At 39.5% G+C, this 20,672-nt stretch overlaps 3 protein-coding genes and 1 pseudogene across 3 annotated transcripts; 2 read left to right on the forward strand and 2 right to left on the reverse strand.

The window, feature by feature from the left end:
* Positions 1-1,159: 1,159 nt before the first annotated feature.
* LOC147513111 (uncharacterized) lies at positions 1,160-3,435 on the forward strand. Its single transcript, XM_086598859.1, is given in 3 exon segments — positions 1,160-1,974; positions 2,087-2,658; positions 2,660-3,435. Coding segments are annotated over 3 exon segments (1,959 nt in total). The 3' UTR covers positions 3,232-3,435.
* Positions 3,436-12,260: 8,825 nt separating this feature from the next.
* LOC147513112 (14 kDa proline-rich protein DC2.15 pseudogene) lies at positions 12,261-12,841 on the reverse strand (annotated as a pseudogene).
* Positions 12,842-14,086: 1,245 nt separating this feature from the next.
* LOC147513113 (uncharacterized) lies at positions 14,087-15,522 on the forward strand. The gene is made up of 2 exons (XM_086596142.1): positions 14,087-15,109; positions 15,278-15,522. The coding sequence occupies exons 1-2, from the start codon at positions 14,379-14,381 to the stop codon at positions 15,306-15,308; spliced, it is 762 nt and encodes a 253-aa protein (XP_086452268.1). The 5' UTR covers positions 14,087-14,378; the 3' UTR covers positions 15,309-15,522.
* Positions 15,523-15,597: 75 nt separating this feature from the next.
* Positions 15,598-19,089, reverse strand: LOC147513114 (vacuolar-processing enzyme-like). The gene is made up of 9 exons (XM_086596141.1): positions 18,848-19,089; positions 18,592-18,756; positions 18,307-18,463; positions 18,032-18,117; positions 17,518-17,717; positions 16,981-17,029; positions 16,642-16,851; positions 16,332-16,538; positions 15,598-15,995 (listed from the first exon to the last, which is right to left on the reverse strand). The coding sequence occupies exons 1-9, from the start codon at positions 19,034-19,036 to the stop codon at positions 15,813-15,815; spliced, it is 1,446 nt and encodes a 481-aa protein (XP_086452267.1). The 5' UTR covers positions 19,037-19,089; the 3' UTR covers positions 15,598-15,812.
* Between the last annotated feature and the right edge of the window lie 1,583 nt (positions 19,090-20,672).

The raw sequence follows: 20,672 nt of genomic DNA on the forward strand, positions 1-20,672 counted from the left end.
CCTTGATTTACATTGGATTTAGGGATAATCAGGCTCGAACTGATGACTTCCACCACGTCAAGATGACACTCTACAGCTGCCTAGACAAGACATGCCCTATTTGCAAGATGGAACACCCATTGATATGGTCTTCAAAAGTAAGAACTCAACGGATCTCGCCCCTCGAAGGCATAAAAAGACCAAGTAGTCCTCATTAATAAATATCTAGACATTTGATTTAATTATTCATCCAGGGGTAGGTATTATATGTAAGAAAAATACCCGGATGAATTTAAGAGGCCAGAATCATTATAGGATATGCTACTAGTAGATATATATATTAGACCGGCTTAATTTAATATTAGACATTAATATATATATATATTGATTTTGTTCAAATTAAAACAAGACAAGATTTTTCATGGAAAATAATAAAGTAGAAAAATGTGGGTTTTATTGAAAAATATTTTGGGTACTTCTTTTTTCTCTTAATTTTCTCAGATTTTAACATTGCATCGGGATGTGTGAAGAGGCATCTAACGGTCTACCCGGTCGCTATGATCTGCATAGCATAGCGTGTCTATAGATGCATGATTCCACTCATCTACTCTAGTTAAAAGGGCGTGTAATTCTGGAGGCCAATTAAGATGGTGTGGCACACAGTGATAGCCCATCATTTCATGAAAACTCACCAAAAATGTGCAATGAACTGTTTTTTATCTATTAATTTTTTATTTTTTCGGTAAATGGCAATGAAGTTTGCGTTTCTATTTTGTGAAATTTGGAGATGGTCTTTGTGACTAGATTCTCACGGTGAAACAGTGACATAGGAAACTGAAATAGGAAACGACGGTCATTATATATATACTAGGAAACTAAAATTTTCTAATTCTGCTTCAACTAGGAAACGGAAGTCTATATACATAGTAGGACTATACATCCATTACTAATGTTCTTTTTCTACCACCAAAATAGATGACTAGTTGATTGAAATAGCTAGATTGGGTGTTTACTGACTAACTTGATTTACAGAGAATATGAAGAAGACAATAATAAGCAACCTTGCAGCTCCTAGGCTCGTCTTCCCTAATGGAGAGGGTACAAAGAAGCTGACTTTCTTCGACATATTATCATATCCAAACAAGAAGAGTTACACGAAAAACTTCGACGAGATTTTTGGATGCTGTTGTTTGGCGTCCATCAACGGTTGGTTAATTATGATGGACTATTTATCAAAAGAAGACCACTGTTTTTATGGAATCCTGATACACGAGAAATAATTGATTTACCACCGCGGGATGAGGATGACATTGAACAAATAAAGAATTCTGATTGCATCTTATTGTCTCCACCTGCCAATCCAGATTGTACGGTTTTGTTCGTGGGGAAAAGTTTCTTTCTGTGGTGGCGAGTAGGAGACAAAAGTTGGACGAAGGACGAGTATGAAATTGTGAGGGATGGAATTAAAATAGATGACTACATTCACAAGGTCATTAGTTGTACGGATGGAACAATCTATGCTCTTACCATGCAAGGTTTGACAATAATTATTGATAAGGAACCTTGTGGCAAATTGTTGGCGAGGACATTAGATTTCGAAAGACCTCAATCTTACCCGGAAACACTTTGCTTTCATGCTTATTTGGTTGAATCTTGTGGCGAAATAATTTTCGTAGTCATACATTCTGAGGGTGTAACTTTTAAGGGAGTCAACCATATTGAGCTTTTCAAGATGGATTTTTCCGAGGAGGCATGGGTGATCATGGACTGTTTAGGTGATAACGTGATATTTGTATCAACTATTGGCGCTGACTCTATGTCTGTCTCTGCTACTCAGTCAGGATTGAAAGGAAATTGCATATATTTCACCCTGGTGCAAGACAAGCATAATTTGTATGTATTTGATCTGGAAGACGAGAGTATATCAATTTATCTGCCCTGTCCGAATTTAAGGACACCTTCCTCTTTACCTTTTTGGCTACTGCCTAGTAACAGGTATGTCTTCCTTTCCTTGTCATTTCATATGTCTTTATTTCTATGTTTCCCCCTGTAATCTGTTGTATATTTCAAATTTTTATCTAATGGCTGATGTAACTTTATTAACTAGGCTGGTTGAAAAGCAGAACGTAGATGAAAATACAACTGCGAAGAAGGAATTGAAGATGGAGGCAATGCGTAACACACTAGCAATAATAAAAGTAAATGTGGAGAAATCAGAAAGGATTTGCTGGATTGATCTCCCCTTTGATCTCGTAGCGATGATAGCAATGCATCTACCCTTGGCTATTGATTATATGAATCTTCGTTGCGTTTGTAAAACATGGGCATTTTCGGTTCGTCCAATCCGGTGGAGAGTTAATCCAACTGGTTCCACAATTGAGTATCCTTGGCTCATGTCCTCTAATAGAGAGAGCAGTAGATGCAAATTCCTTGACCCGACGTGCAATATTACTTCTCACTTTGACATGCCAGAGCTATTGTATGCTAGAATTTGCTCCTCAAAGGATGGCTGGTTACTAATGTCCGCAGGTGACTATTCGATGTTCTTTTTCAACCCCTTCACTAAGGAGATAGTCGAACTTCCAGATTTGACAGAAATTTTTTCATTCTCTGGTGTATCCTTTTCATCTCCACCAACTTCTCCAGATTGTGTTACTTTTGGTATTTGTTTCCGTGGGTTTAATGAGGTTAATATTTATTTTGTGCATCTGGAAGATGATGCTTGGACTAACATATTGGGTGTTAGTGAAGCTCGATTCACCCCTTCTAATGTCACTCCAGTTTTCTGCACTGGAGCTTTTTACTGTTTGGGGTAAAAAAGATGGCTTAAATGGTTGGACTGTTCTCTGTCCTCCTCGGCCTTGTTCGTGTATCCACCGAAGCTATTTGCTGGAGTATAATGGAGAAATATTATCGGTTTTTGTCAGTCATAAGGGGAAATATGTTCATGTGCTGAAGTTGGATTATTCGAATGAGACTTGGAAGACTTTAAGTAATTTAGAAGATACAATGTTGTTTGTAAGCCGTTTTTCATCTATAGCACTGAAGGCAGTAGCAGAAAGAATGCAGAACAAGATTTATTTTTCTGTCTCATTTAATAGCGAGAACAACTATCTGTTCTACTCTCTTCAGATAGGCAGATGGCAGTCCTCTTTTGGCGACTATTTTGGGGAGGATCTTTACAATACAAAAGAACTATTACATTGCGCTTGGATGCAGCCTACTATAAGTTGGAAGCATACATCGTCGTGATACCTGGTGTTGGTGATACTCTATTTGTCCTTCTGGACAAGTGTACAGAAGAAATAAGTTAGTATCTATCATTGTTCAATTGATTTGTTTTTATTTTCACGTGCATCTCGAACCTGTTCTTTGTTGTTTCTTGATAAATCATGTATATCCATCCCTGCTACAAGTAATATAGGAATAATACATGTACTGTGTGTTTCAAGCAGGTATGATTTTCCTTATAGAGCATAAGTTCATTAGATATCTTGAAATAAGTAAACATATGATGTTCTGAGTTTGTGTTGGATTTTGCCTGATAGAGGTTCTGGGATTACTTAATTGGGCGCCACTGTTGATGGGTCATCCCAAGTTCTTTAAATATCCTTTATTCAAAATGGGATTAATACTTTTTAAACTGAGTTTGCTTGGATGAAAGCTCCATCCAAAATCTTCAGATTCACATGCAAATAACTTCATTTATGATAAACCTGAACAATCTCTACACTATATGATAGCCGGGTCTTTAGGAGTCCCACTTCTCAACCGAACAGTGTATTTCCAATCTCTCTATTTTAAGATTTTAGAACCATCTCCTTTAATTATTTTAAATTTCTAATCAGTTCTTTTCTTTTTAAACAATTTGCAAAAAACTCTCCCACTTTACTGAAATTAGAATTAGTTTCATATCATTTAAAATAATTTAAAAAACCTCCTTCACATTACTGAAATTATATTCAATCCCTCCTAATATTTTTATATTATTTTTTAGATTAAAACTAAAATTCAAAAAATCATACTATCGGAGAAATATTAGAGCGATGAGTTTAAAGCCTTGAAAAAACACCGATGCGTAGCACGGTTTGCATACTTGTGTATACTTGTGAGACTGAGTGACGACCTTAGTCACCAGATCTTCGAGCGTCTATAGAGGGCCTATGAATATAGTATTTATAATTAATATATTCAATAAATACTAAGTTAATAATTACCAAAAGAAGTATGAAATATTGTTTAAATTAATAAATTAGGTGCTTATACATTAAAAAGAAAAACATATATTTATTAATTGACAAAGTAACAAAGTCGATGTTTGACACTCTATAGACTCAAACCAGTGCTTAGGAGTTGCATAAACTAATGTGCCGGAGAGTATTGGAATATATGCCCCACTTGAAGTTATTTTGAAATGGAAATAGAAACCCATTTTTTCACTTCAGAGCATAGTTCGTGATTCCGAACGAAACTCCGGAATTCCGTTCGGAATTTCGATTTTTCAAAAAATCAAAATTTTAAATATAGTGTCGAAATAATCAAAATTCCGAAAGAATTCGAAATTCCGAATTCTATAGGGTAGAAATTTACTGGATTTCGGTTTTTAGATTTACCGGAATTCCGAGAATTCCGAAATCCCGAACTATGCTTCAGAGCGAGTTCGGAGAACAGGGAAGCCACAAATTTATGAATACTTTTTTGAGGAGGCTATCATCACCACCACTCTTGGCACTATACCTTCTACGAAATCAAATGACTCCCCACATAACATCTTTGGATGATCCAGTAACTTCACTAATCGTGAGTATCGTGCCCACAAATCTTTTCAAAGCATAACCATCAACACCACACCTTTGGGTACAACCACCTATAAAAGGGTTTCTTCACCTTTCTTCCACTCCAACATCAACACCTTTTCACATACCACCCAACGTCTACCCAATGGATACTACCAATAAAGACCACCGACATCTTTCCCCCGCAGAGTAATTTAGGGTCATCCACCACTACAAACATCGGCCATGAAACCCATGCTTTGCCCTCCAACTACGAAGACAAAGGTAAGGCACCAGCGACGGAGGGTTCTTCCACCCCACGGTGACATTATCTTTTACCTTCGGATGGTCAAAATATTCTCCCAATGGATAATCGGATGGCATTACTTTTCAATAAGCATAACGGTTTCACTCTAATGGGAAGATACTTGTGGACAAAACTAGGTACAAGACTATCAAATTGGATCTCACTACTGACTTGGGACCCAATTCGACCCGGTTAAATCTATGGTATACCCGGGAGGCCTCTTTGAATTTGTGTTCAAGTAACTGAGGAGGATACTGAGTTCATCTTAGAAAATAAGCCATGGAATCCAAAGAAGAACTACTTTCTGATTAAGACCATGGAAGGACTACTCTGCGGATAGAGCATTTCAGGAAGCTATCTTCGGATTCATCTTGTAAACCTCCCTCATTGCTATTATGGCCGAACAAAGCGGTTCAGTAGTATTCTAGATCAAAGAAGCGTCCCCAAAGTGTGGCGAAGTTCTTTTCATTAGCATTCCCCACCGGAAAGGAAGGCGATGCACCACCTCGTTGCATGGTGAAAGCAAAAATTAAAATAGCGGTGGATAAACCAATAGCGGTACAGTGCGACACTCCATCCACATTTGGTGGTATCCGGGTTGAATATGCATATGAACATCTACCTGCAGTCGTTTTCGATGTGGCATTCTCGGCACGACTACAAACTTTGCATTGCAAAATACCCCCTCCAGCTATCAGCGGGTTGACCACTTTCTTTGGAACAAAACCTCTCTTCACATCAAGCCTCGGTTCAATTCCAACAAACATCACCACACCCCCACCAATGATCGACACCCTCGATCTTCCACAACCCCATGAAAACAGTATCGGACAACAAAACATAACCAATAATGCACATCACAAGAACCAGGAAATTCCTCAAACTTCGATCAATCATGTCCCCAACCTCAATCAACAGTTAGTCAACACATCATAACCCCGCCTGTCACGGAACATCCACCTTTACCTACTACCCACTCCACATGTTTAACACTCAAACCACCTGATTTTAGGGTGACACCACAGGCACCCTGCTTTCAAGGATCCGCCAAATCTTACCAATCATGCACCCTGCTTTCAAAGATCTAGACACTTTCCCTACACCCACCAAACCCTTCCCAGTCAGGAAATATAAGCCAAGACTTGCATCCAGAATCTTGAGGGGCCAACCGATCAGCACAAAAATCCAAAATCCCACCCCAACTACTCTACGCCACCGCGACCTATCATACCCCACAACTTATCTCGAACCAAATCAAACATTTCTACCTTCCTCGACTTCATCCCCGACACCCCACCTATAGAGAGACGAATGACGAAGCTCATGTTCACAACTGTACCCTCATCCATACCCACAGAACCAACACACTCACCTGTTCCAACATCTATTTCCCATCATCCCTCACCTTCACACATCTCACCCACTTCTGATATCGAATTGCTCCTCGGAGGCAAATGCCCGATACCCATTCAAGGCATGAAGAAACAGAAACTAGATGCTTCAAAAAATCAAGTCATCCTAGATGTTAACCAAGTTCTAGAAAGCTGTTTCTTTCAACCGTCAAACCTCAAACGAAAATTCACTCTCATGAAACTCTCTGAAGATGGTTCTACCCACAATGCATCGGTCTCCCTTATGGAAATCCATGATGATGATACCACTTCCACGGAGATACCCCGAAAGTGTCTTGAACGGTGTTGGCGGTGGCCGTAAACAGCCCCCACCCCCAAAATGAGTCTCCTCTCATGGAACTGTCAAGGGTTTGGTCACCCTCGACAGTCTTTGATTTGCTTAAGAAAATTCGCAAATTTCGATAGGAGATGATTCTTATTGTTGAAACGGGTAAAATCTCCAAAGATATCCCAAACAATCCAAAGACAAGGTTTTGTAAACTACTTTCATGTCCCCTCAAATGGACAATCTGGTGGAATGAGTTTGTTATGGACAAATAATCTGTCGGTGACCATCGAGCAATCTGATAGCTGGATAATACATGGTTCTGCTCACTGTATCGCCACACCAACAATTACTTGGACTTTCTCTGGTATATATGCCCACCCAAAGCATCATGGAAGAAAACTTCAATGGCAGCTACTTTCGGCTATTGGTATACACATACGGGGTCCTTGGGCAATATTTGGTGATTTCAATCAGGTGCTTTCCCAGGAAGACAAGATAGGTGGTGTCCCGGTTACACCGGGAAGAGTCGTTCCTCTCACAGACATGCTAGATAGCTGCAATCTAATGCAGTATGTACCTCACAGGAAATGCTTCAGTTGGACAAACAAGCGCGATGGCCTAGCTCGAGTTGCTCAAACCATTGATCACTTATTTTGTAATGTGGAATGGTGTTCTTTATATCCAAATTCCCAACTTAACTATGTATTCTCTCAGAAATCAGATCACAAAGTCTTGGTTTTCACTAGTGTCATAAACCCACCTTCCCACAAATTTCACCGCTTTCGCTTTGAAAATGCATGGCTTTTACATCATGACAACAAATCCCCAGTACAAAACAGCTGGAATCAAAACTTTAAAGGTTCTAGTTCCTATCAACTCTCACAGCGACTAAAACTATGCCAGAAAAACTTCATTCGGTGGAAAGCTGATGTTTTTTGGAAATTCCGCAAAGAAAATATGTGAAATTGAGGAAATACTTACTGATATCCAACAAACCCCTCCTTCAGCCCGCACTCGAGCTACGGACCAACGAGAAAAGGCCTTGGCAAAGATCCTTGCCAACCTAGTGCTGCGAGAAGAAAGACATTGGGCACAACGGGCGAATACTACCTGGCACCAAGACGGCGATGATAATACAAGATTTTTCCATATGTCTGTTATCATCAACAGACAAGCACACGGCATAGCTGCAAATCAAAGACACGGCAGGCCTATGGCAACATGAAGAAGAAGCCATCTCCAAGGTTTTTGTGGAACATTTCCACAAATCCTTTGACAAGTCGGATGATGACCCGACAAGCAAAATTTTCAACTCCTTTACATCACGGGTATCTGCACTGGACAACATTGACATGATCAAAATCCCAAAGGAGGAAGAAATCAAGGTAGCAGCTTTCCAAATTGGAGCAAATAAATCGTCAGGACCCGATGGTTTTACTGGGAAGTTCTTTCATACCTACTGGGATACCGTCGGTCAAGATGTCACTAGCTTCATCCAACAATTCTACATCACTACTCAATTCACTAAACCTCTAAACCACACCAACATCGTCCTTATACCAAAAACGAAAAAACCTGATCATCCGTCGCATTTTCGTCCTATCAACCTTTGTAATGTGGTCTATAAAATCTTGTCCAAAGTAATAGTGAATCGACTTCGTCCACTGCTGCACAAGATTATAGGACCTTTCCAAAGCGCTTTCATTCCCTCTCAGAGCATCCATGATAACATCCTAATTGCAAACGAACTATTTCACCACATCCACACCAGAAACAAAAAAGCTTCGCAAAAATGGGGTGCCAAGATAGACTTATCTAAAGCCTATGACCGTATAGGCTGGAATTTCCTTAGGAAAACTCTCTCTTCTTTTGGCTTCAATGACCACTGGTGTAATATGGTGATGTTCTGTGTGCAGTCCGTATCCTACTCGGTCATCGTCAATGGTAGACCTTGCGGATATTTCAGCCCAAAGCGAGGTATTCGTCAAGGGGATCCGTTGTCACCATACCTCTTCATCCTAGGTATGGAGGTCCTCTCCACTCATCTCCTTCATACCCAACAGTCCAATTTGATAAAGGGAATCTCCATTGGCCGTGGTGTGCCAACTATACACCACCTACTCTACGCAGATGATCTTGTACTCTTTGGCAACAACGACCTCAATGAAGTAAATGAAACGGTCTCTGCCTTGAAACTTTTTTGCCAATCCTCGGGACATCAAATAAATTTTGATAAATTTGATATGCTCTTCAGCCCTCGTTCAACGGTAGATTTCAAGCACAGCGCTCGATCAGTATTTGGCATCAAAAAACAGCTACCAATCACAATCTATTTGGGGAGCCCCACTTGCCTCAGCAGAGTTACAAGCAAGTCCTTCCACCCAATTATTCTGAGACTGCAACAAAGACTCAGATTATGGAAGGCATCTACCCTCTCTCAAGCGGGTAGACTGACACTCATCAATGCGGTTTGCTCCGCTATTCCAAATCACCAAATGGCGATTTTTAAACCACCGGAAATTATCACACAGCCAATTGATGTCCATCGGCGCGCATTCCTCTGGGGCCATGACATCAACACTCGCAAATTGCACTCGGTTAACTGGGATACTATTGAAAAACCAAAGATTCAGGGAGGTTTGGGAGTCCACAATCTTCAACATAAAAATCTCGCCCTTCTAGCAAAAAAAGCATGGGCAGTCATTGCAAGCGGCAAGTCCCTATGGGTGGATATTGTAAAGGCAAAATATCTCCGGAAGCATGATTTCTTAACGATCGCCCCAAACCCGGTGATTCAAGAGTCCGGAAAGATATCCTCAAAGCTTCATTTCGATCCTACATAAAGGCTTGGGCTGGAAAATAGGTGATGGCACTTCTATAAACCTTTCCACCGACAGCTGGATTCCAGGAAATGAAGGTGTCATCGCTCCAATTAACTTGACTAACAGCATCACCCCCCTCTTTGTCTCCGATCTAATTGATAGTACAACGCGAAAATGGCGTTCAAACATCATCTACCACTGCTGGCCGGAAGATATTGCCAAACAGATCATCTCCATCCCACTTTCCCTCAGCGCCAACCCTGACGAAAGAATTTGGACTCTTTCAGTCAATGGAAAATATACTGTCAAATCAGGCTACCACGCCCTCCACTCCACCAACACAACACCTCTCTTTGATTGGAGGATCATTTGGAAACTCAAGTGTCCTCCTAGAGTGAAAGTATTCATGTGGAAACTCTCCCGAGATGCTCTGAAATCATCCTCAAATCTATTCCGATTTGGGTTGAACATTAACCCGCTGCATCTTACGTAACAACCACCGGACCGCAAAGACAACACCTCTTTCATGAATGCCCTTTTACCCGGACCCGTATGGCAAACTAGTCCACTTCCCCAAATAGGTTACGTCCCCTTCACTTCGAGACCCCACAAATTTGGATAACAAAGATCCAACGATTCTTTTGCCGGAACACGATGGCACTATCCCTTTTGCTATAGAATTATTCGCCATCCTCTGCTAGAGCATCTGGAATAGTCGAAACGAGAAACTGTTTGAGCAAAAAAGGGTAACACCACAAGGCACCTTACGAGCTAGTCTGGCATTTTGGAGAAGTACAAAGGAAGCCCAAAATCTACTCCTTAAACCCAAGAGAGCGAAACAGCTAGCCCACCCCTCTTTGGAAGCGAATGCACCTCCACACATCACTTTGAACCGCGGGGCGCCGCCATGGAAACCCCGGTCCGCCGGGTTTGGGTTGTGTACTATGGACTTCGATGGGACTTTCGTCATTGCAGCGATCGATTTTGTCCCTATCTCCACATCATTCATTGCGAAGCATTGGCAATGAGACTTGGTCTCTCTCTGGCGGCCTCACACAACATCCCACGGCTACACATCGAGGCGACTTCGGGCGTTGATTAAATGTGTATTAAAGGAAATGACAGGGACACTCCATGGGCGGCGGCCGGAATTATAGAGGATATCCGCAAACTATTTTCCTCCTTCACCAATCTGTCTCTAACTCACATCTGGGAGGGAGGCAAACGCCACGGTGATACTCTAGCACAACATGGAATTTCTTTATCCCGTTACATGGTATGGCATGCCAAGCCACCGCTTTCATTTGTAAATATTTGTATTACGACAATATCGGCGTGTCAACGGCACGTTTAGTATAATAATATGCAAATCTTTGAGAAAAAAAAAAAAAAAAACATTACGTGCCATTGCGACTCTCACGAGTTAAAATTTGGACGGATTAGAGTTGAGTAGTAAATTTACATATATCAAGTATTCAAGTACTACCACGAAGACAACAGAATGATATCTCGAGCAGTGTAGTCAATGTGGCCCTAAAGTAAAGCGCAAAGCGCGCACTTTTAGTGCCCAACCGCAGAGGTAATATAAGGCGTGCACTTTTTTGCGTTTTTTGTTGAGGCGCGAGGCGCACAAGGCGCGCGCCTTATCAACTTTTACAGTTTTTTCGTTTTTTTTTACAATTTTTGCTATACGTGACACATTTACACTCGATCCAATTGTTGTATGATATAAGAAATTGTACAAATTTAATAAGTTTCATTGTGGAGAGTACACTTTAAACTTAATTTTGACTAGTTTTTGTTAAGTTGTATGGATTGAGAGAAAACACAAAGATGGATTAAATTTTAAATGAAGTTTTACGGGATTCTAAAATTGAATCACGTGTTCTATTTTATGAAAAACTCATTTGACTCAATTCTATCGGTTCATTATTTTAGTTTATTGAAGTTGAGCTAAATTGTATTGAGAGATACGAGTTTTATTTTGCTCTCTACTTATTGCTTAAGATTTTTATTTTAAATGACTACAATAGTTTTATGTTTACAATCACATAAAATTAATTTTAAAGTTTGGCTAAGCAAATCAGTAATAATTCATGTCATATTTAATATTTATTTTATTTTTTATTTGATATATCTATTTTTTTTATTACTCTGGCGCCTCGCCCGATCAAATGCGCCTCAGCGCCTTAGCCTAAGGCACAGGAGGGTGTTGCGCCTTAGGTGCGCTTTAACGCCTTTACTACACTGATCTCGAGAGCGTCTTTGAAATACACTCAGATGCTATCTTCCATTCTTTCTTAATGAAAAACAGCTTATACTCGGCCATATACTTACTCTGGATGCTCCTTAATGGCCATGCACAAGATCTGCAGCAGACTATTATAGGTAGGAGGCTTCTACTTCTTCAAAATGAATCTCACCCCAACGTAAATTGATATTTCAACTCTCGTTTCCTCAACTTCTTCGCACGCGCGCGGCATATCTTTTGTATACTTAAAATCTATGTGGGGGGAAACCTCCCATTCCACTAAAACATGGTGGAACTTTACTTATGCTAGACAGAGTCAGTAAAGATTAATGGCCTGCTACGAGTCCTGTCATGTAAAAAGACGCCATACGAAATTCTAGTCACAGAAAGCAAAATTTATTCAAACAAAGGAGAAAGCTTTTGCACAAAAAGTAGGATACTAGTAATTGAGACAAATGAAAACAATCAATCAAATATTCACGAGTACAATTGTTTTCTTATGTTAATACTTATATTAACATGAAAACACTTATTAACACAGCACACCACTAGTAACACCAAGGAACAATTTCACACATGAAAAATAAAAATGATATCTAGGGACATTGGAAACCAGTGGGGAGTGTCTTCCCGCAAGCGTTGAGAGGCAAACTGAGATCTATTGGGAGATTGAGATTGATAAGTCCTTTAAGTTTAATGGTAGTACAAAGGCACACTTCTAACTCAAGATCGGCGAGGCCTGATATAAGACTGCAGCAAGGAATGTCAGATGGAGTGCCGATTTGGACATCAACCAACCCATTTAGCAAATTTAAGCAGATACCCAACTTCAGAGCATCAACTGGGCATTTACCTTTAGAAGCAGGTGTTGGTGTAGCAGTGACCATTGCAGAAAAGAGTATGTTTAGTAGCAGAAACAGAACAACTGAGGTAGAGATCTTTGAAGCCATTTCACTCTCCCTTAATGGTTCTTAGTATGTAGTACTGGTATTATTTGCAAATTGCAACACAAAATGTTTGGTTTGATGCAGAACATGCAATGTGTCTTGTCTATTTATAAGAGTTCAATGAGAAGAGTTGTTTTAATTAACAAAGCAAATTAGTTCATATTAGGATTTAAAACTTGAATCGTGCATCATATTTAACCACCACTGAGCTGGCTCAGGAGAATTTCATATCAATTAAATGAATCGTGCAACATGTTTAAGAGAATTATGTATTAGAGTAGTGCTATAAAGAATTGCACTTGTACAACCCCCAATAAACCTATCAATTTCATGGCAGTTTCTTAATAAAAGGTATGCTAGGCCGCTAGGGGTTGGGTGGTGGCCGTGTTTTCCGACACAACATTCAAATTTTCTGCTTCTTCGCATTCTGCATTTCTGCATATATACTTTCAGTGAAGAATTTGTGACAGCCCTTATTCGAGACCAAATAAATCATTAATATTACTACAAATGAGAAGAAAATAACATGAAATCGTTGTATATTCTATTAAGTACATCTTATTAATTAATTCAATGCTGAGTTTGTTTAAAACTATAACCAGAACGGCAGAACACGTTTTCCACATCTGCTATATTCAATGCTGCATGAGTTACACGAGTTGCCATATTTTAGAGAGATTAATAATTTAATTTGCTTATCACTCTGAGTTTCAAACGGAGTTTTAGGATTGCCAAAAGTTCTTTACACCAATCACTCAATCAGAAATGACTGCATTCGCCCATTCCCATTTTCTGTTGGATCGTAAAAATAGTACAAAGGAATAAAAAACTACTGAAATATTAATCTAACTCCAGTTTTGGAAGCGGTTAAATCTTATATGCATCATAACGTAACACGAACAATAATTCCAGATTTTATCAGCATCACCCATCAGAATTCGGCGCCTAATGACTTCAAATCGAGCTGGATGAGAAGAAATTCGAATGATACCTTTGGCAGCTAGTATGCACAAACTGGGAAGAAGATAAAAATTGAAGGCATGCAAATGAGTAGTTTAGTTCATACTCGCATCGTCCATTCGCACAGGACTACATATCAGGGCGAAAGACAAAGATGACTGGTTTTGCACTGCCTATCCTCAATTTTTGAATTATTACGTACCAGTAGATACAAGTATTCTAGCATTACATAACAACTAGATATAAGTATATAACAGTCAAGAGTCAGAGGAAATGCTTAGGGCTGTTTGCCTGTTTCATGAGTCTAAATTTAAAACTTGAGTCACTGCATCAATGCCTTAGCTGATAGCCTGATACAGTTATCATAGTTTCATGGGTTGCAATATCATATCCAGCTGATCATTCAACAAACTTATGCATAACCTGGAATATTTGCGTATCCACAAGCAGATATGCCAGCTAAACTCAAGGCAACATGTTTGCACGACTCGACTTGCAAATTCTTTACTAATAATAAGTTGTCATACTACTTCAAGCACATTTTTCTCTTAACTACTATTTATACCTCACAATGTTCCATGTTCCTCATCACCACCAGCACATTTCCTGCTACAATTAGTACTACTAAGTAGTAGGAACCATCAAGGCAGAGGAAATATGGGTTCTAAGAGTTCTGCATCAGCTGTGATGTTTCTCTTAGTGAACATTCTCTTCTCTACTGCAGTCACTGCTTGCAATGATCACTCCCTCCTCCTCCCGCAGTCCTATCCATATATATCTCCTCCACCACCACATTCTTATCCAACTCCTCCACCAAAGCCACAGTCTCCTACTCCTCCAACGCCAGTGCAAAGCCCAACACCTCCACCCTCACCACCTCCACCAAAGCCACAGTCTCCTCCCCCTCCAACACCAACCTATCCCACTCCTACTCCACCAAAGCCTCAGTCTCCTCCTCCACCACCACATTCTTATCCAACTCCTCCACCAAAGCCACAGTCTCCTACTCCTCCAACGCCAGTGCCAAGCCCAACACCTCCATCCTCACCACCTCCACCAAAGCCACAGTCTCCTCCCCCTCCAACACCAACCTATCCCACTCCTACTACACCCACACTTCCTTCCAATGGTAAATGCCCAATAGATGCACTAAAGCTAGGTGTTTGTGCAAACTTGCTCGGCGGTTTGGTTACTATCTCTGTTGGTACTCCTCCTGATACTCCGTGTTGCAGCCTTATCAAGGGCCTTGTTGACCTTGAAGCAGCTGTGTGCCTTTGCACTGCCATTAAAGCCAATGTTTTAGGTATTCATCTGAATCTGCCTGTATCGCTCAGCTTGCTTCTCAACACCTGCGGTAAACACGCTCCCTCTGGTTTTCAGTGTGCATGGTAACCCTCTCATGTTGATGTTCTTCCATTTATCCGCTCCATGACATTTTTTTTCTTTGATGCTTTTTGCCTGTGTTAGTTGTATTTTGATTTCCCATTGGGGACTGTATCATTCACAGTATTCATTAACAAGCACAATAAAAGTGACACATTTTTATTTTTTTGTAGTTCTATTTGCCTCAAAGATTATAAATTTTAATCTCTTGGTGTGAGCATTTTTCAACTTTGAATATTATGGAACTCTTTCCTCGGGCTCTTTGGGACTCAGTTGGAAACCAGATACAGATGCTTCTGTTCTATACATTTGATATTTAAATCGTCCGAAGTATTCCAAAATATCCGCAGAAGATTGCCAATGTGAAACTGCAGTTCAATCATTTCAAACATCGCCACGTATCCGAAATGGACTTCGCCCCTGTAGTTGTAGGCAATTAAACAAGAAAGCATCGATTCGGACAAAATGTCCTAAAGCAGATTCTAAACCTGTATCATGTGAAGTTCTACAAAAGCCTCGTCATTTATTCCTGAAAAACTAGGCAAGTTCTGATAACTTACAATAAGCTTTATAACAAACTGTGTTGCAGACATACCAGTATTCTGTACACTATAAACTTCTATCACTCATCATTATCATATACTTGCAGACAAAGGGCCACAGACACCAAGTCAACCCTGTTCTCTTTCCTTCCACCGTTCATTTTGGTCAAGCACTGTAACCTCTAGTAGTAGGACTCCACAATTCCATATTATCTATATTGCATATAGCCTTCGACGCTGCCTCCATTGCATTCTCAGATACCCCATTGTTACATATGTTTGCAAATGCTCGCATGTGCTTCATTCCATATTGTGTGAGTGACCCGCATTCAGATTCAAACAACCGGACCTGAATGCAAATACATGGCATATACCATACTCATTTTATTTTCAAAGACAAATACATAGTGCTCAAGTTTATAGTGCATAAGTTGGTAATTATAAAATAACTATCAGTACATCATAAAGATTGTCACCTGTTTGTGAAATTAAGTTTTAACAACAATTTAACAGTTCAGATGTGCACAAGTACCACTCCACAGTGTATTAAGTTTTTCGTTAGTAACTATTGACTTTTAAACAAGTGGTAACATTTGTTTTGACGGACCATTTGCTCTGGATCTTGAATGGGTCATTATAGAAAATTGATCTTCTAAAAGAGGAATTAAGCATATAGAATGCGTACCATTGCCTTCAAACAACCCCAGTCATCAACCAAGGGCAAGCCGGATGGCCTTACAGCTGAGAGGATGGAGGAACCTATTTGTGGGCCAAAAAGGACTTGCCCGATCAACTTGATGCTATTGTCTAGATGTGTTCTGTGTAATATCGTTTGCTTGATCTCCTTGAGCAATTCTGTTCGGTTGCCAGTTCCATTCTTAGATTTTACATACTACACAGAAATCAAATGAATATGACAAATATGAATTAGTTTCCTTTTCTTGGGGGAAAGGAGCAGTGTCAGAACTTGCAAAAGATAGTGAGATTCTAGATACCCTCTGCCACAAGAAGAGAAGATCTGCATCTCTTTGATTTACAACTTCCATATGGCTGTACCGAGGAATATTGTTCTGAGTGAGATTCTCGGTGGCAGGGTTGAAACCTTGATATAAGTGGAGAAGTTCAGCTTTAATGCTTTTGTTCCCATATTCCATAACGTGAGACCCGGAATTGTATGTCTTGAAGTTAGACGTTCGATATTTTACCTGCAAAAAAAAAAGGTGAGACCCCATTTCAATTATACATCTAAACTACATAACAAATACCCAGCTTGCCAGAAGATAGCATTCAAAGGAAATGATAAGCCCAAAAATGCCTCTAGAAAATTCATTTACCGTTTCGTACTGTTGTTTAAGCGTCTCATTCTTTAGATTGTGGGTGTCACTGCAAAAAAAATCAAAATGGCTAATGAGGAAAAGGAAAACAAAAGTTGAATAAAGTTTGTTGAATTCAGTATTTCACTGTAAAGCAACCAAAGGGCACAAGATTGTAATCACTGTAATCCTTTGTAATGTTGGAGACCTGTACAAGGTTCTCACAAGTTCACAATGTAACATTCTTTCGTCTTTTGCTATCAATACAAACAATCACCCTTTAGCAAAAAAAGAAGGAGAAAAAAACAGATAGAACTTAAAGCTTCATTGATTTACAGTTCTGTGGATATGGCTAGTTGGCTGCTATTGATTAGATCTAATCGTTATGCCTTTGGTAAGCACAAGCAAGGTAATCCCTCTACTCCCTTGTCTTTTCACATTTCTTCCTTTGTCTGATATGACTGGGTCAGAAGTCCCCCAAGGTTGGAATACAAGAGCCAATAAATTAACACAAATGATAATAAACTACATATTCGAGAATCAATGCAACAAACTGACCTGTCCTCCATCCATGCGACGCTGTACAAATCCCCTAGGCAAGTCTCATACTCTGGGGGAGGAGGAGGGTCCATGCCTGGACAATAAGTGCCCCAACTATTTTCCTCAGCATTTGATGCTGTCGTGACATAAATGTTGAGATCTTTAGGCATCAAACCTTCAAAAATGCTCCCGCTCTCACATGCCTCCACATAGATTACCTACAGACATTGAAGCCATTGGACTCTCGATAAAAACTTAGGGCGGTAATTCTATATATGCAAGACCTTGCATACTGATATCTTAAATGTCTGTCTACGAAGCGCAAACTTAAATGCACCAGGAACTGGGTGCACTCAGAAACCAACATGAATGTGAAACCTAACAGCTAAGAGGTAAGAACCACATCAAGTATTTTTCCGCACACGACCAGAACAGAGTGCAGCATCATTAAACTACTCAAAACAAATGGATGGTGTACCATGTGTGTGCTTCTACAATAAATGTTTAAGGGAGGCGAGATTGAGACACTGACCATCTCTTTGTAACTACCAGAGGCATGTTTCTTCTTCAAGACCTCAATGAATTCACCGGCATAGATGTAAGGCAGGTTAGGCATACCTGAATCGAACAAAATTAATCACATTCAGTAAAAAAAAAATATCCTTACAGCAGACATCTTTAGAAATTAGAATGCCCTTCACTTCAGATTTAAAACATGGAGCAAGGGGGGTGATTGAGTGTCCAGTTTATTAAACAAGAATTAAATTAACTAATACAATGACAGAAAGAAAAGAATGCTATACTAACCAAGCACTCCTGGGCCTCCATGATCAGTATAGTACACAAAGATCCGGTCATCTGGCTTGCTGTCAACTACTTTACCACTTCCACCTTGGACACCCTCTTTATCTCCTAGAAGAACTGCATAAAAGTTCTTTGCAGTAACATGCTTTCCTGTGTAATCCTGCAATGCCATGTAAAATGCATTTTAATAATAAGCTAAAATTTCGTACTTTCCAACGATATTTGCGTCTATGAGCCAAATGACCAAAGTGCATACATAGTAATCAAATACTTGACATAAGAATGTACCTTAGGGACTCCAGCATAAACATCTTGACCTTGTGGATGATTAATTATAACACCAGGCCTTGGATTATTTTCATCTTTAGCAATATCATCATACATAAACACCACTATATTCTTGTCCTTCAATCCTCCTTTTTTCAACAACTGATATGCATGGCATACGTCCGCCTGCACCACACCATATCAGAACACCCTTAAACCTTTACCACTTAACTTGTAAAACAAGAAAGCGAGACAAACAAAAGAAAGCCCAATTTACCTGGTGCCTGTAATTTCCGTACCCATTGGACCCAGCAACAAGAACGGCCCATTTAGTGCCTTTTTCCATGCCGTGTTTTTTAGAACCTTTTCTTTCGGATGGCATTTTGATAGCCCTTTCAAACGGATCATTTGCAAGACATACGTTGAACAGAATCAGAAGAAGAAGAAGACGAGTTAGAATTTCCATGGGCAAAGATTAAGAAAGAAAGAAGAACTGGAGAAGAAAACAAGAGTGAGCTCAAGTGTGAAGTTTTTGCTGGCTTTATAGTAGCTTTGCATGCAAAGAAATGTAAAGATTCGATGACACGTGGAAAGCCATAGCTTTAACATGGATAGAAAACGTGGCAAAAGCAAATTGATCCGTTTATACATTTGTTTGTTTTCTTTTGCTTTCACTGGGAAAGTGGTAAGAGGCTATTTTAGATTATTATTAGGCGTTGATCTTATGATTAAGATTGTTTGATCACTTTGATGGTTGAGATTTGTTAAGAAAGACGAAATGGTTGACAATGGATTTTTTGAATAGTTGAAAAAAAAATTGGTAGGTGAAACTGAAAACCGACTATGATTAATGATGAGCATTTTAGGAAAAGAATAAAATGTCACTTGTGAGTTGCAATTTAGTGTGTGCGCAGCAGATGAAGGCGTGACTCGTGAGAATTCTTTCAAAGAACCTTCCTGATTAACAAGTTATAGCACCATTGTTCATGAGTTCGATGTCCATAATGCTTCATTATGTACTAAGTTCATGAGTTTGATCAGGCTGGGGCAGTTTGGAGTTGCGACTTCAAACTTCAATTTTTTTTTTTTTGGAAACAAGTTAATAGGGTTTGGCAGACCCGGCAGACCCTTACCTACAATTGAAACTAGTTCAGAAAATTTACTGTTTAAGGGAGGACCATTACATACATATTGATCATCAAAAGACACAGATGAGTTTGCAAGGTAATTCTATCTTCAAATTCAAATTACTGAGCTTGAAACTTGGATATTAGGCGCAAAATCAGACTTGGTCACTTGGGTTTAGCCCATTGGCCAACACAGCAAGCCATGCTCACTTGAGAATTGACGAATGACAATTCTTTAAAGGTAACTACTAGTACCCCTGTCCACATGATACGTCGATACTGATTCGATGGTGTACCACCATATGAGCAGCGTGAGTAATTCAGTTGAGTATGCTACATTTTGATCAGGAGGTTTGCGCCTTCTACGTTCGATCGTCCTGAATATGTTGGGTCTCATTTTGCCATTTTCGAATGGTCCAGTTTAAGTGTTTGGAGAGTTGGCCCAAATTTAGACTTGTGTTGGACTTGGGTTAACTTATTGGCAAACAGTCAAACACTTTGCGGGATTTTATCAGATTGAGCCGTTGAGGCCAGCCTCAAGTAATTTAAATATATCAAGTCCAAGTCCAAGCCCAACTCCACCACACCTATATTAGTATATTGGGCTTAATAAGGTCAATTTATTTGCCAATTTTTTTTTTTTTTTTTGGTGGAAAAACGAGGTTGTTATAGAAGTTCCCTACCCCTTTTCATTAATATAATAAAGATCATAGCTTGCTACTTGCCAATTTCATTTTCTTTAAAGAGATTACGGCCCAAGGACAAAGCCCAATAATAATTTCACAATAAATCCATCTTAATTTTTCATTTCGCCATAAATCTCAAATCGGGCACGGTCATCATTTTTAACTTATAATTTTGCCATAAGTCCTATAAAAAAATTAAATTTACATGTACAAATTTAAATTTAAATAGAACTTATAGCGAAAATAAAATTGAAATGAACTTAGGGCGAAAATATTTGGAAAAATTGGG

The sequence above is a fragment of the Coptis chinensis genome, chromosome 3, assembly GCF_015680905.1.
Source record: "Coptis chinensis isolate HL-2020 chromosome 3, ASM1568090v1, whole genome shotgun sequence".
Classification (NCBI taxonomy): domain Eukaryota; kingdom Viridiplantae; phylum Streptophyta; class Magnoliopsida; order Ranunculales; family Ranunculaceae; genus Coptis; species Coptis chinensis.

Bases quoted from the DNA above. Each gene is read 5' to 3' on its own strand.
- LOC147513114 (XM_086596141.1), bottom strand. From the start codon at position 19,036: ATGGAAATTCTAACTCGTCTTCTTCTTCTTCTGATTCTGTTCAACGTA. The intron at 17,030-17,517 runs GTCAGTTTGTTG...TTTTTTTTGCAG, and splicing joins GTCGCATGGATGGAGGACAG to TGACACCCACAATCTAAAGA. The intron at 15,996-16,331 runs GTACGCATTCTA...ATTTGCATTCAG, and splicing joins GGGGTTGTTTGAAGGCAATG to GTCCGGTTGTTTGAATCTGA.
- LOC147513113 (XM_086596142.1), top strand. From the start codon at position 14,379: ATGGGTTCTAAGAGTTCTGCATCAGCTGTGATGTTTCTCTTAGTGAAC. The intron at 15,110-15,277 runs GTAACCCTCTCA...ATTTTTTTGTAG, and splicing joins TCTGGTTTTCAGTGTGCATG to TTCTATTTGCCTCAAAGATT.